The sequence below is a fragment of the Sebastes umbrosus genome, chromosome 13, assembly GCF_015220745.1.
Source record: "Sebastes umbrosus isolate fSebUmb1 chromosome 13, fSebUmb1.pri, whole genome shotgun sequence".
Lineage (NCBI taxonomy): Eukaryota > Metazoa > Chordata > Actinopteri > Perciformes > Sebastidae > Sebastes > Sebastes umbrosus.
This window is the reverse complement of record NC_051281.1, coordinates 10,299,093-10,314,274: the sequence shown is the minus strand read 5'-3', so window position 1 is coordinate 10,314,274 and position 15,182 is coordinate 10,299,093. Positions and strand designations below refer to the sequence as shown.

The 15,182-nt window shown below is 43.6% G+C and overlaps 1 protein-coding gene across 4 annotated transcripts in view; it reads left to right on the top strand.

Annotated features, from left to right (window-relative positions):
- ranbp2 (RAN binding protein 2) overlaps positions 1 to 15,182 on the top strand; it is a 28,518-nt gene that overhangs the window by 4,642 nt on the left and 8,694 nt on the right. For 3 of the 4 annotated variants that reach the window (XM_037788881.1, XM_037788883.1, XM_037788882.1), the window contains exons 5-21: positions 22 to 252; positions 385 to 527; positions 646 to 841; positions 1,862 to 2,002; positions 2,326 to 2,485; positions 2,971 to 3,152; positions 3,796 to 3,992; positions 4,413 to 4,536; positions 5,970 to 6,131; positions 6,671 to 6,808; positions 7,248 to 7,379; positions 7,459 to 7,689; positions 7,805 to 7,888; positions 8,137 to 8,278; positions 8,391 to 8,485; positions 8,579 to 13,043; positions 14,108 to 14,185. In XM_037788881.1, coding sequence (XP_037644809.1) covers positions 22 to 252; positions 385 to 527; positions 646 to 841; positions 1,862 to 2,002; positions 2,326 to 2,485; positions 2,971 to 3,152; positions 3,796 to 3,992; positions 4,413 to 4,536; positions 5,970 to 6,131; positions 6,671 to 6,808; positions 7,248 to 7,379; positions 7,459 to 7,689; positions 7,805 to 7,888; positions 8,137 to 8,278; positions 8,391 to 8,485; positions 8,579 to 13,043; positions 14,108 to 14,185 — 6,901 coding nt within the window. The remainder of the gene's footprint in view (positions 1 to 21; positions 253 to 384; positions 528 to 645; positions 842 to 1,861; positions 2,003 to 2,325; positions 2,486 to 2,970; positions 3,153 to 3,795; positions 3,993 to 4,412; positions 4,537 to 5,969; positions 6,132 to 6,670; positions 6,809 to 7,247; positions 7,380 to 7,458; positions 7,690 to 7,804; positions 7,889 to 8,136; positions 8,279 to 8,390; positions 8,486 to 8,578; positions 13,044 to 14,107; positions 14,186 to 15,182) is intronic. The other variant, XM_037788884.1, reaches the window with a different exon arrangement.

The following is a 15,182-nucleotide window of genomic DNA, read 5'->3' as shown; positions in this document are numbered from 1 at the left end:
ATTCAACTAATGTCTATGCAGGAGCGTTTGTTGAGTCGTCAGGGTCAGCCGGGTTGGAACCGGTTGTTCGACCTCCTCCAGGCCGAGCTGGCGGCGAGGCCAGGTGACTCTCATGTGAACGTGAAGCTGGTTCAGCTGTTCTGTCAGGACGGACGGCTGGATGAAGCCGTGAAACATTGCCTGGCTGCTGAGAAAAGGGGCATGCTGAGCCACAGCCTGGACTGGTACACTGTGGTGGTGCGCACACTGCAGGTCAGCACAGTATATTTGATAAGTGTGCATTTTTTAAAGCTTCTATAGTGCTCTGTTGTATTTTTAATATCTTTAAATCTAACTTGTTTAACTTCAAAATAATATTAAAACAATGGATGGTCTTTGTTGCAGGAGTATCTAGACCAGCCCAGCGTCTCCAGTAATGAGAAGATGTGCCGTCGTCTCCAGAGAGAGCTGCTATTGGCCCACTGCAGCCTGCTGAGAATCACACTGTCTGAGAGCAGCATGCAGCCCAGCCTTGATGCACTCACAGGGTAGGTCATGTTGAGGTCCTATGGACATTTTGTAGCCATCATAATTCGCTGCTGCAGAATGAATATAGGGGAAACACTGAAACTGCTGTGTATTAAAACTGTGTTTGTGTGTGTGTAGTTTTGACCAAGCTATGCAGACGCTGAGCAGCATTGCTGGCCGCCACACAGACGATCTGTGTGAGGTGTTTGTGGAGATGAGAGGTCACCTCTACCTGCACGCTGCCACGCTGCTGTTGAAGCTGGCTCAGGATCACCAACAGACCTGGAGGGCTATCATTGACCTGGCTGCACTCTGCTACCTGCTGGCATACCAGGTACTGACTCACCAACCAGCCTGTCAGGAATGAGGCTCGCCTGTTACCAGACGTTAACAAAGCTTTTGGTTAATGCTGATTCTCTTTAAGATGTGTGATTATCTTGTAGTTTTATGTAAATTTAACCATATATTTACAAGATGCTGATGTGATACCTTGTTTTTTTAAAGACAAGAAATATGAATAAGTCTTCTACAAAAGCAGGTGTTGCAAAAGGAGAAATTTATTTAACAACGGTTAATAAGCACGTGATGACAGCAGTGTTACCGGTTACACTAGATATTTTACAAGAAAAGATGACGCTCAATATATGTAGAGTGCTTACTTTGGATCTTTAACGTTGGATGGCGGTGTGTCTGGCCTCTCCAGTCGAGCTTTTGCTGCAGGGAAGCAGGTTTCCACCTGGCGCCGCTGTGCCATGCACACCGGCTGTTCACGCTCCATCCTCTGCACGGCTTCATACAAAAAGTTTAGAGATTACCTCATTGAAGTTATGGTTCCCTATTAGCAATGGGTTTAAATCCCAAATATTGCCAAATAGGTGCTTTTCCTTTTCACTTTGACACCAAATCCTCAACCATCGTCTTGTCTGTCAACTGTCTCTCTCGTCTCATGACAAGTGTGTGAAATCTGACTCCTGCTACTCTGAGCTGAGACTCCGTACGGAGCAGACACTTTCATTTTATAATTGTAGCGTCCATCGTCCGACTATGTATTGATATAATGCTTAGTATTTTACAAATTAGTCTTTTTTATTTGATGAACGTGAACGCTGACAAGTGGCTGTGGGGCCGCAGGGGTGATGTAATCGGTGTATGCCTGAATACTGTGTAACACCGACTACCGCGGCGAGCATATCACAAACCTACTCAGGATCTATCAATGCTGTGGCCTGAAGATGAATAATAAAAGCTGTCCTTTTAAAACGCTTGACAGCTGGAGATGTTATGTTGTCTTTGTTCTTTAAGTTTCCTTTTACACACTTTTTGTTACAGTTTGTTTTGTTTGTCCTTCCACCAGGTCCCCAGACCAAAGGCTAAAGTGACCAAAAGAGATCAGTCGGCCCCACAGCTTCTGGAGCTGCTGGCCAACGACCGACAGAGTCAGGCAGGCCACATGTTGCTAAATCTGAGCACCGATTCCTCTACCTTGATCAGAGAGGTATGTCCATGTGTTCTGTTTCAGTTTAGTTAACGGTTATAGCTTTTTTTTAAGATGGAATGAAAGGAACATCACTGAAGAGTAATGTAATACATCGATTTGATTAATTTAAGTAAGTTGCATGTGTAAAATATGACTTGTGGAACTGAGATTTTACGCAAGACGACTCTGTCACAGCCATGACAAATGCACTATTTCTTTGTCTTTACAGTCTAACACTAACATTACTAATTTCTGCATCTTATCAGACACAGACGGCACTGATAACCTGATTTCATTTATACGTTTAGAAACAGACATAATTTGATGTTTTCTCTGCGTAGGTGGTGGAGGCGTTTGGGAACCGTAGTGGTCAGGACTCTCTGTTTGAACTCCTGTTTGGAACACAGGCCTCCACTGGATCTTCCTTTATTGCCAATGATGACATTCGTTCCATTAACACCACGGGTCCAGAGCTCTCGCAACTCGCCAAATGGGACGCTGGTAGGAAACCAATAATCTGCCTGAAGATCTCTTCAGTTTTGTTTTGTTTGTTGTTGTTTTTTCAATTCAGTTCCACATTTATTTTTAACAGCTGCAGTTAGTTATGCATTTACTTGTTTTTAGTCCTTCTGTATAAATTTCATTGGCAATTAAATGTGTAATTCCACAATGTAAATACGTTTTAGACATCTAAACTAAACTAAGTGTACATTAAGTTTCAAATTGTCACTTCCTAACCAATTCATTGCCATTTAGTTAAAGCCAATATATATTATGTCTTTCTAAAAGGTGTTGTGGGCTACAGAATGTAATGACTTAGAAAGATCAACTAAAAGTGCAGTACAGTACTGTTTACTCTGACGAGCTAGCAATATGTGTAAATAACACAGAAGTCATTAGCACCAACAGATTTTTCTGCATACAAACAGCTGTTTTGACTTTTTATGTGCTCCTACACTGTAATAACTTTGATGCCTCTTCTGTAGGCTCCATCCTGCTGCATGCTGGTGACCTGCAACATCTAAGCTGGTTAGGGCTCCAGTGGACCCTCCTAGCCCAAAGACCAGCCCTGCAGGACTGGCTACAGCAGCTCTTCCCTAGACTTACTCTGGAAACCTCCAAACTGGACACCAACGCACCAGAGTCCATCTGCCTGCTCGACCTGGAGGTAGGTGGAACCATGTGGGCAGAAGATGAAGCTGTGCAGGAGAAGTTTACAGATAGTTTTTCACTCATCTCCAATATTCAGCACATCCCCAGAGTGTTAAAACATGTATGAAAGAAGATTTAATGATGCATTTAAAGGTGTGAAATAAGAGGAAAATTTATTTATACCGTTAAAATACACAACAATGTAGTAGTAGTAGTAGTAGTAGTAGTAGTAGTATAGTAAGATTTTTTGTCCCTGTTTCACGTATTTAATGCCATAGAGCATAGAATTTTCAAGTAGTTTCAACATACCTGCAGCTATATAGGGATCAAACAATACATTTTTGGTAATGACAACTTCTTTTGTGGAAGGAATCCATGGTATACCTGTATGATTGATGCACTTCTTTTCTTTCTTCCTCAATCTCTCTAAGATGTATTATTATTGCATTTTATTGTATGCTGTTTCGTGTAAACTGTATTGAGACTTTACTTACAAATGTTTATGCATAACTATCTAAACTGTATACATAAATGCAATAGCTCAAATGCCCCAGAAACAAACCCAGTACTTTCTGATAAATTGCACTTTTGCTTCTGCAATTGACCATTTCTACCAAACTGTAAAACTCTCTGTCTCTTGTCTGGTTTTCTCCATCCAGGTGTTTTTATACGGTGTGGTGTTCTGTAGCCACTGTCAGCTCCAGGAGACGGCGAAGATAAGCAGCGGCATGAACCAGCAGCAACAGCAGCTCTTCGAGCCTCGCTGCCTCCCCCTTCCCCTCCTTCGCCTCCTGACCACTGACAGACAGAGGGAGTGGTGGGACGCCATCTACAGCCTCATTAACAAACGAGCAGCGTGAGTAAAACTAGGGTTGTCCGTTGTCATGTTTCTCATAGACCCTAATCAAAGTTATTGGTGGATAATTTTGTCTCAACAGTTTCCCAAAAAGACTCTCCTGTCAGTATGCCAGTAACAGTTTGAAATCTCTGGGGAATCATAGAACGCAAGAATTAACTCTTCTACAGTTTCCAAACTTGTTGACAACAGGATTAAACTAACATTGAACCTATTTGCACCAATATCAATGTTAAGGCACAAACATGATATTTTCACAAGAGCAGTTGGGTGCCTTCAAATCTGCCTGCTTCACTTACTTTTTGTCTTCACTTCATTACAATAAGTGACACAAACAGGCCAAACAAAGCACTTGCTCATTTAGTGTACATATTTTATGTGTCCTAGTATTCAGTGTTTTTGTTGTGTGTCTGCTTGTAGTCCTGGCATGTCAGCCAAACTGCGGATGATTGTGCAGCATGGACTGAGCACTCTGAGGGCCGGAGAGAAACATGGGCTCCAACCAGCGCTGGCCATCAACTGGGCACAGTTTCTCAGCCAAACGGTACTTACATACATACACAGCCACATACACACACAGATTCCACAAACTCTGCAAGAAGCCAGCTGGACAAAAGAAAGTAAAGAATGAGTTTCCAGTGTCTGGGTCTAGACCTCAGATGGGGTTGCTGGATTAGCAGATGGAGTTGCAGGAGATTTCCAATACTGATATAGTTGCTTGACTGTACTTTTTGCAGTATGCCAAACTCAAATTCACTCAAAACATTGTACTTGCTAACTAAAATTGTAATTAAGTTAAAGTACACAAATTCTTGCTTTGCCTTTATGCAGTGTCAGAGCTACTGCACAATGCTTTGATAATCCTATGTTATTAGGTTATGTGCAACAGGATGAAAGCAACGTACTATAAAACTGTCGCAAAGTACAACACGGTTTGGAGATGGACAGCTGTATGTGCTGCATGAACATCCGTATGAATATATCAATATGATGAACTTCCTCTGTTTAAAACATTACTAAGGGCGCTTTCACAAGCCAACATTTAGTCTGTTTTAATCAAACTCTGGTGCGATTCGTTTGTGAACGCAGTAATCGTACTCTGGTGCAAACTAAAACAAACGGACGGTTTCCAAGCGAAGCAAATTGCAGACTGCCTTTTGAGGGCATTTGTTGAGATGGACACAGATAAAAGACAGGTTACCATGAGTGGGTTGTTTGGTTGAAATCTGGGGCTGAAGAGAGCATACAGAATACGCTAAATAAAGTCTGCAACAATAGTGACGTTTATGTCATTGGAGATAAACTGAAGGAGAAGGGATTCACGCGCACAGTAGATCAGTGCCGAGTCAAAGTGAAAACACTTCGACGGCATCAAAGTCTGCGATTCCCTGCATAGAAGTGGCAGCTCTCCGGACGAAAAAGATGAATTCGCTCCTTTGTACAAGCCCATAAGCAAATTTTTATTTTTTTTATTTGGTCTGCTTTAATTTGTCCACTGTGAAACTGAACCAGACTAATTAGAAAAGGAACCAAACGTATCAATTTCACTCCGATTCGGACTAGCCAAACGAATACATGGCTTGTTAAAGCGCCCTAAGATATGTCAGCTAGAAAGGAGTCCAGATCAGTTGTGGGTGGCAGCCGTGCACACACAGACCAGAGAAACTGCTCTTGAATACCTCAGTACCTTGCCAGATAACTGCACAGACACACATGCCTTTCCACCTGCTCCTTTCTGTCACTTACCCTACAACTGTTAAATGTGATCAAGATGAAGCTGTCCAAACAGCCACTTGTGCTGCTTCTCTGACTGTGAGTCCATTTGTTTCATGGTAACAACTGGAGAAACTACTTGTGTCAAAAGTGCATGAAGTGTTTGTCTTACTTTGTTAATGTTGTCTTGCCTGCATTAAGCTAATGTGGCAGGCTCACCTTCTCTCCTTGATGCTCAGCAACTTTTTATGTTTAATAACCCAGGGTGATGGCATGAACTCGTACTACGACCAGAAAGAGTACATCAGCCGCAGCGTCCACTACTGGAAAGTTGTACTTCCGCTGTTGGAAAAGGTCAAAAACAGACGCAGCATACCAGAACCACTCGACCCCCTCTTCATACACTTTCGCTCCAAAGATATTCAGGTTAATACTATTGACATGTTTTTCTTTTATTATATGAAAGTTTGGATAGAAGTGGTAATGGGTGGATGCTCCTTGTGTACTGAGGCAGTGAAGTCTTGAATCTAAAGTTGTTGAAGCTTTTGCTCTGCCTGGAAATAAACATCATCTTTTAACTTACCTCTTATAAACTATTTTTTATGTTAGCCTTTTGTGTTTTTATGAATAATAATGATGTGCTTTAACTAACATTGTTTACACATTGTGGTGTATTGCTTTTATTAATCGCTTTTATTAGTTTATAATTTATAACTATGATGTAAGAACCTAATAAATAGTTGTTAGATGGTCACAGATTTACAGGTTTTTGACATTTATAATCAGTAATTGGTTCTGTAGATGGTTATTAGGTAGAGTATGGTCAATCTTAGGGTTTGGGATTTGATTTCCACTGAGGCCACCACAGTAAATATATGCATCAATGATACCAATAGGTGTTTAGAATGAAGAATTTCCCAACTGGCTTACAAATTGGATCTGTGCATGTCTGTGTTCCTTTTCAGATTTCTTCTGTGAAGGGCCATGAAGAGGAAGCCAAGATAGCATATTCGGTTATCCTTGACATTGAAGGAAAAACAGAGGAGGCCATTGCTACCTTGGAAACCATCAATAACATATCATCCATCTGGCATTTGGCACAGGTAAGTCATACATTCCTCTTTCACCATCTTCTTCAGAATATATAACAAATATTTCTCTAGTTTAGGCTTAATTAGCATGCATTTACCATGGGTCTTTGGAGCTTATCAGTTAAGTAACGCAAGACAAAAGTAGGTGCAAACTCAAAGGTATTCATTGTCCGTACTACAAAAGGCACTCAACCACCTCTGCTCTGTCTGACAATAGTGTTTGTTTGTTTTTTCACTGCATCTTCCAATGTTTGCTGCCTTAGTAAAGACATCATCTGCGATGCTATCTGGAACAACTCCCTTACAAAAAAAATCTATAAATTCCTCAAAAGTCACCTGGATCAGCCAGCCAATATGTGATATCTGATTGGTTCATCCCATGCTAGTGCTTCTGACACCTGCACATGCATTTGCTGTTTGTTTTCTATAATGTGCTGGGTTTCTTTGGCAGATCTACCAGCGGCTATCAGAGGAGGCCAGCAACGGGGTTGAGGAGACCCAAGACAGGTGCATCACTTTTCTGAGAAAGTTTAGGACCTACCTGTCCAAGATCTACAATGCTAATGCAGATGACATTGAGAGGGTAAGTCCTGTTTGTTTTTACTTATTACAATTTGAACAACTCTGCAGCTGTGTAAACATTTGTTACACTTGTGTCTCAGCTACCTGTCTCCATGGAGGAAGTTGTGGACCTCCTGAATGATGTGAACCAGCAGCTGGGCGAGAGTGTGGAGGCTATGGATGGAGAGGAGGAGAAGGAGGAAGAGGGTCGAAGAGGACCAGCCCACTCCAGCCCTGCTCATCCCATAGAAACCTCTACCACCATATCCCACATAAAGTTTTCCACTCCCTCTCCCAACAAGAGCATCATCTCTCCTTCCAAAAGACACCTGGTAGGTTGACTAGGTTCAGGTTCTCATTCAGAGGACCATCAGAGATTTTATTGCAGAGATATTGATTCACAACACAAATAAGTAACTTTTCATAATTTCTTTCCCCGTTGTTCAGATTTCTCCCAAGACACCGCCTCATTGGGTGGAGGACCAGAAAAGTCTCCTCCAGATGCTGTGTCAGCAAGTTGAAGCCCTCAAGGTCAGTATAAGAGATTAAACATCTTTTTTTTTATACAACAGAATTTCACATTGATTCCTCTTAGAAGGAATAAATTAGTGAGTGAGACCAAAACATCCAAACTATCCCTTTAAACATTGAAGTGGGGTAGTATGAGGTATTTATCCATAGACAGTGTATTTCCTACAGTAGATGGCAGTCGCCACGCCCTGATGTCAAAAGAAAGATGTCAAATTGAGTCACTTCTCATTAAGCTCCTTGTTTTGCAGAATGAGGTTCATGACCTGAGACACAACTCTTCAGGAAACGCAGGCTCCCCTCATCACAAGATGTATGGGGAGAGCTACGGGGCTGAGGGCCTACAGGAGCCCTTTACCCCGGTCCAGTCCTACCATGGAGCCCCACTAACAGGTCAGCACACTACATAGAACCAAAGCATGTCTAAATTTATAGTTCCATACTTTTATCTAGAAATAGTTTGTAAAATTAACAAAATCTTTATATATTTCTCTGTTTATTTAAGTTGCCACCACAGCCCCCTCTGTGTACTACAACCAGTCTCCAGCTTATAACTCTCAGTATCTCCTGCGCACAGCAGCAAATGTAACCCCCACTAAGGTAATTATCACTGTTTACCACTATTTCACAGTAATAAACTTGTTCAGAGTATATTGAATGATATTTGATTGTTTTTTTTTTCTCTTTACACAGGGCCCAATGTATAGTATGAACCGTATGCCACCTCAGCAGCATATGTATACCTACCAGCAGCCCACTCATACTCCTCCATTGCAGACAGCCCCAGCCTGCATTTACCCTCCTCAAGAACAGGTCTTTGGTACCCCTCTTCGGTTTGAATCACCAGCCACAAACCTTCTTTCCCCATATAGTGAAGAATACTATGGGCAGAGTGTAACCCAACAAACCACTAACCCTCCCCTACCTGAACCTGGCTACTTCACCAAGCCATCTGTAGTCCCTGTTCAGCCACCAAAGAGCATTGAGGGGAAGCCTATGGACTTTGGGAAGCTCTCCTTCAGCCAGCAAGCACCTGCTGAAGTCCCCAAAGTGCCTAGTTTTGGAGCAGGGATTGTTTCCCAGTCAACGCCGTCAGCTGCTTTTAAATTCAACTCCAACTTTAAATCGAACGATGGAGATTTCACTTTCCCACCTTCCCAGGCCAAGCACAGTGAAAGTCTGCTTGGTCTTCTTACGTCAGACATTCCTACTAAAATAGATACTGTCCCAGAGAAGCCTCCAGGCCAGGAGCAGCCCCCCAGCCAAACGGGCATCTTCACCTTTGGTAATAAAAGTGTTACTGGCTTCTCCTTTACTGATTCTACGCCTAGCACCGGCACTGGAAGTCTTTTTGGAAAGGCGGATCAGCCGTTCGCATTTGGGAATGTCACCAAGCCAGTGTTTGGGGTTGCCACACCTGCAGCAGAAGAGGAAAGAGCAGCGGAGAGTGACAATGACAGCACTCATGTTGAGGAGGATGAAGATGGTCCTCACTTTGAACCCATTGTACCCCTCCCTGATAAAGTAGATGTGAAAACAGGTGAGGAGGAGGAAGAGGAAATGTTTTGCAACAGGGCAAAGCTGTATCGATTTGACACAGACACAAAAGAGTGGAAGGAGCGGGGAATTGGCAATGTTAAAATCCTAAAACACAGCGCTAAAGGGAAGGTCCGCCTCTTAATGAGAAGGGAACAGGTCCTTAAGATCTGTGCAAACCATTACATCAATACCGATATGCTACTGAAACCGAATGCTGGCTCTGACAAATCCTGGGTCTGGAATGCCATTGATTATGCAGATGAAGAGCCTAAGACCGAACAGCTGGCCATCCGCTTCAAAACAGCAGATGAGGCATCACTTTTCAAAGCTAGGTTTGAGGAAGCCCAGAAAATTGTGCTCAAATCATCAGAAAAGCATGATCAACAGGAGAAGAAAAAGGAAAGCATAAAACCTTCTGATTCACTGGCAGCCCAGTTCGGGCTTAAAGAAGGAGAATGGGACTGCACTGTGTGTTGTGTAAGAAATAAACCCACAGATATGAGGTGTGCCGCTTGTCAAACTGCCAATCCCAATTCATCATCCAAGACAGACATTCAGGCTGCTGGTGAAACCAAACCCGGTCCCTTTACTTTCAAATTTGGGACTGATTCATCAAAACCCAGTAGTTCTGGCTCTACTTTTACTGGATTTGGTGCTTTTGGGGCGTCTATACCCTCCTCATTTACATTTGGCACCAGCACCTTAAAACCTGCTGACACAGTAACCAGTGCGTTTGGTTCTGGCTCGTTTGGTTCTGGCTTTGGGGCTCAGTTTGGCAAGAAGCCAGGGCAGTGGGACTGTGATGTATGTGAAGTAAGAAATGAGGCTTCTGAAAACAGTTGTGTTTCGTGTAAAGCTCTTAAAGCCTCACCTAAAACAACTGTGACAGCACAAACAACACCAGCTGCAGATGCACCCTCTATATCTGTTGTTGGGTTTGGTGCCCAGTTTAGCAAGAAGCCCGGGCAGTGGGATTGTGATGTATGCGAAGTAAGAAATGAGGGTTCTGCTAACAACTGTGTCGCCTGTCAAACCCCCAACCCTGCTGCTAAATCAACAGTGGGGGTTCCAGTAGTGTCAAATCTGCCAGTAGTGTCAGGATTTGGGGCTGATTTGGAAACAAAGGATAGGCAATGGGACTGCAATAACTGCCTGGTCAGAAATGATGCCTCAGCTGCTGAATGTGTTTCCTGCAATTCCCCAAATCCTACTCCCTCTTTAGCAGCAATGTTTGCCATGAAGGATGGGGAATGGGATTGTGACGCTTGTCTGGTGAGAAACGATGCCTCTGCCAATAAGTGCGTGGCCTGTCAGACACCAAATCCCGACACTAAAAGCACAATCAGCACTGCTCCCTCGGCCTCCACGTTCAGCTTTACATTTGGAAGCAAAAGTTCATCAAGCCAGCCTGCTGGAACTGGATTTACAATTCCTTTTGAAACTGGCAGCACTTTTCAGTTTGGTCAAAACAAAGAGAAAAGCTCAGCTGCTTCTTTTAAGTTTGAAGCTCCTCAGTCTGGAGCTAGTACCACAAGTGCTTCAGGCTTCTCTTTCTCAATGCCCGTTCCAGCTGGTGGCTTCAAGTTTGGCATTCAGGACTCCGCACAAGAAATTCCCTCAACTGATGATCAGCCGCCTCCATCAGGGTCAGCCTCCAGTTTCCTGAAAAGCATAGCTGACAAACACAAGGAGAAAGAAAATGTGTCTGCACCCTCAGAGGGCCAAACAGAGGAAGATCAAAACCCATTAATTTCTGGAAAAACCAGTACATTCAGTTTTGCAGACTTAGCAAACACTTCTGAGGGAGACTACCAGTTTGGACAGAGTGACCCCGATTTTAAAGGTTTCTCTGGCGCTGGTCAGCAGGTGTTCTCAACTCCCACCAAGACAGCTGCCACAAATGAGCTGGAAGACGACGACATGTATAAAACAGAGGATAATGACGATATCCAGTTTGAGCCAGTGGTCCAGATGCCTGATAGGGTGGACCTGGTGACGGGGGAGGAGGATGAACAGGTTCTTTACTCTCAGCGTCTCAAACTGTTCAGATTTGACTTGGATACCAGTCAGTGGAAAGAGCGTGGTGTAGGAATCCTTAAATTCCTGAAAAACAGCTCTAACGGCAGGCTAAGGGTGCTGATGAGAAGAGAGCAAGTTCTGAAGGTGTGCGCCAACCACTGGATCACCACCACCATGAACCTTAAGCCCCTGGCAGGCTCAGACAAAGCATGGATGTGGTTGGCCAATGACTTCTCTGATGGGGACGCTAAACTTGAACAGTTGGCTGCCAAGTTTAAAAGCCCAGAGCTTGCCGGGGAGTTTAAGGAGAAGTTTGAAGAGTGTCAGAGACTTCTCTTGGACATCCCCCTACAAACCCCCCACAAGCTTGTTGACACAGGCAGAACAGCACACCTCATTCAGAAAGCAGAGGAGATGAAGTCTGGTTTAAAAGACCTGAAATTCTTTTTGACAGACGTGAAAACAAAGATAAAAGATGACAACAACCAGGGAGACATTACAACATCCAGCAACGTTTCAAACCTTGTAATCAAGCCCCACGGGGAAACCACCGGCCCCACCTTGGAGTGGGATAACTACGACCTAAGAGAAGAGGCTTTAGATGATACTGCTGACTCATCAATCTATACTACTCCTGTATCCAGCAGCCCACTGAGAAAGAACCTTTTCCGCTTTGGAGAATCCACTGGTGGATTCAACTTCAGCTTTCAACCTGGCATCAGCCCCTCCAAGTCTCCTGCTAAGCTTAACCAGAGCAGAGCCTCAGTGGGTACTGACGACGAGCAGGATATAACCCAGGATGAGGAGAGGGATGGCCAGTACTTTGAACCTGTGGTCCCCTTGCCTGATCTGGTGAATACTTCTACAGGAGAGGAAAATGAGCAGGTGGTCTTCAGTCACAGGGCCAAACTGTATCGCTACAATAAGGAACTGGGTCAGTGGAAGGAGAGGGGTATCGGAGACCTCAAGTTCTTGCAGAATTATGACACCAAACGTGTGAGGTTGATAATGAGGAGAGACCAGGTACTCAAGATCTGTGCCAACCACAGGATCACAGCAGCCATGAAGCTGGAACCTATGAAGGGTGCAGAGAAGGCCTGGGTCTGGAGTGCCTTGGACTTTGCTGAAGTATTAGAGGGTAACATTGAGCAGTTGGCTGTGAGATTCAAGCTGCAGGAGACTGCAAATGCATTCAAACAGGTATTTGAAGAGGCCAAGGTTGCCCAAGAAACAGAGGAACTCATGACCCAAGTGACATCCAGGGTTGCCACACCTCAAGACAGTACACCTGCAGCATCTACACAGATTGCTACACCTGTGTGTGGGAAGGCAGCCATCGCTGTTCTGGAAGAGACCACAAAGGAACGTACAGAGCTTTCCCCCGACTGTCAGCCATGTGCAGCCGAGTCTCCAGGTCCAGTCAACCCCTCAAAGACAGTGGTGTCGCCCCCTAAGTTTGTCTTTGGCACTCATAGCCTTCAGAAGTTTTTTGGCTCTCCTAAATTTCACTCTGAGTCGGAGGAATCTGCATCCAGTTCGAAAGCCAAAGATTCTGGACCTCCTGAGAGGGCTTCTCCTGCATTCAAAATCCCAGAGAAAGGTAAGGAAAAAACTTGATATATGTGCAATATTTGTCTGATTTGTTTTTGAATGAATATCACGACTGTTTTTGTTCATTTATGTTTTACTCCATTGTCTTGTTTCATCTGCATCTCATTGCTCCATCACCTTCTTAGTTGACCCAGCCAAGACCCTTCTCAAAAAGTTCTATGACAGAAATTGAATTAAAGGGATAGTTTGGGTGTTTTGAAGTGGGATTGTATGAGGTACTTATCCATAGTCAGTGTATCATCTACAGTAGATGACGGTCGGCATGCTCCCAGTTTGGAGAAACAGAGAGGCGTAACAGCACAGGAGCAAAGCACTATCCGTTTAAGTGTACGCTATATTTAGAATATTTTCACCACTTTACCTTGGGTTGCTGCTGGTCTAGTACTCCCTTGATCAGTTAGCTTGTTTGTGCTATTGTGTGACTTTGGTGAATGCAAACTAACCAAAGTCAAACAGTAACACAAACAAACAAACCAACTGATCGAGGCAATGGTGGACAAGCAATTTCTGTGTTCTGCGAGGTAAAATTACTGTTGTTTTTCCAATGGAGCCTGGTTGCTTTGTCAGGAGCATAGATAACGGCTTCAATTCCCCGTCAGACACACAGACTGTATAGCTGTTTGACAGCAAGGTAAACCTTAATATAGTGTACACTTAAACTGATAAAGATTTTTTTAGGTGGGTAAAATACGTTTTGCTGCCGGCCCCTTCCACAGCAGTACGTTGCGTAGGTAATACACTGACAATGGATATGTACCTCATACAACCCCGCTTCAAAACACCTGAACTATCGCTTCAAAATCCCTGATTTTCCATTGATTAATTATGTTGTTTCATTATATTAAGATATTTTGTACCTTTTTAGTAAAACTGTATACAGTTAATTATCTACAGGAAGTTTAAGTGAACACACTGAAAATATGTTGCATAAAGAACACACACTCATATACACACATATCACATTTTCATTTGAACACTTTTGGCCGTGTTTTATGATTATGATACCAGCCTCACAATTAGTTTCTCTTCGCCCAACAACCCATCATCCTTTAGGGCTGGATTTTAGGCTTTTCAAAGATAACCCAATGGCTTTTTGGACCAGCACATCAACCACCCAATTTGAACCCCCAGGTACTCTAATCACTGCAGTGTGTGTTAACACTTCTCAGCTGTCACCTGGCTGGCCCTTATCACTAGACAGAAATAACCTGGATGCACGGAGTGGAAAAAAACATTGAAGCTAATGTGTTGCATGTCCAGTGTGTGGAGGTGCAGTTTTTATTGTACAAAGAATTTTAGTAATTATAACAATACTCAAGTAGCACCTATGTCACAAGATGTGTCTCACACAGGAGGGAGTGTAGCCCCATTTCCACCAAGAAGTTCCTGGTAATTTTAGTCCTGGGACTACTTGTCAAGGAACTAAAAGGTTCCTTCAGCCCATTGTTGTCTGCTTTCAATAGCAGTCTAAAGATTTACGAAGATTAGGCAAACCGCACCGCCACACCTCCGTCTCTTCTACCACTCGCCTTCTCAACTCACTCACAATCTCTGTCTTTTTTTAAAATGAGTCAGGAAGTCGATAGCAGAGAAATCCCCCTTTTCCTAAAATGGTCCTAAATTTATACTAGAATACCCCCTTGTTTTATGAATGAGACGGTACAGTTGAAGCAGCAGCGCTGTGTGTGTGTGTGTGTGTGTGTGTGTGTGTGTGTGTGTGTGTGTGTGTGTGTGTGTGTGTGTGTGTGTGTGTGTGTGTGTGTGTGTGTGTGTGTGTGTGTGTGTGTGTGTGTGTGTGTGTGTGTGTGTGTGTGTGTGTGTGTGTGTGTGTGTGTGTGTGTGTGTGTGTGTGTGTGTGTGTGTGTGTGTGTGTGTGTGTGTGTGTGTGTGTGTGTGTGTGTGTGTGTGTGTGTGTGTGTGTGTGTGTGTGTGTGTGTGTGTGTGTGTGTGTGTGTGTGTGTGACCAATCGGCAACGCTCGTCCCTGCAAACCCACACCCGAAATTTCCTGGTAAAAATGGCCCCAGAACTTAATTTAGACCCTGCTCCCTGCAGTCGAAATGCAATGAGTTCCTCAAAAGGTTCCTCGTTCAGGGGGAAAGTTTCTGCGGCTAAAACAGGGCTTATAT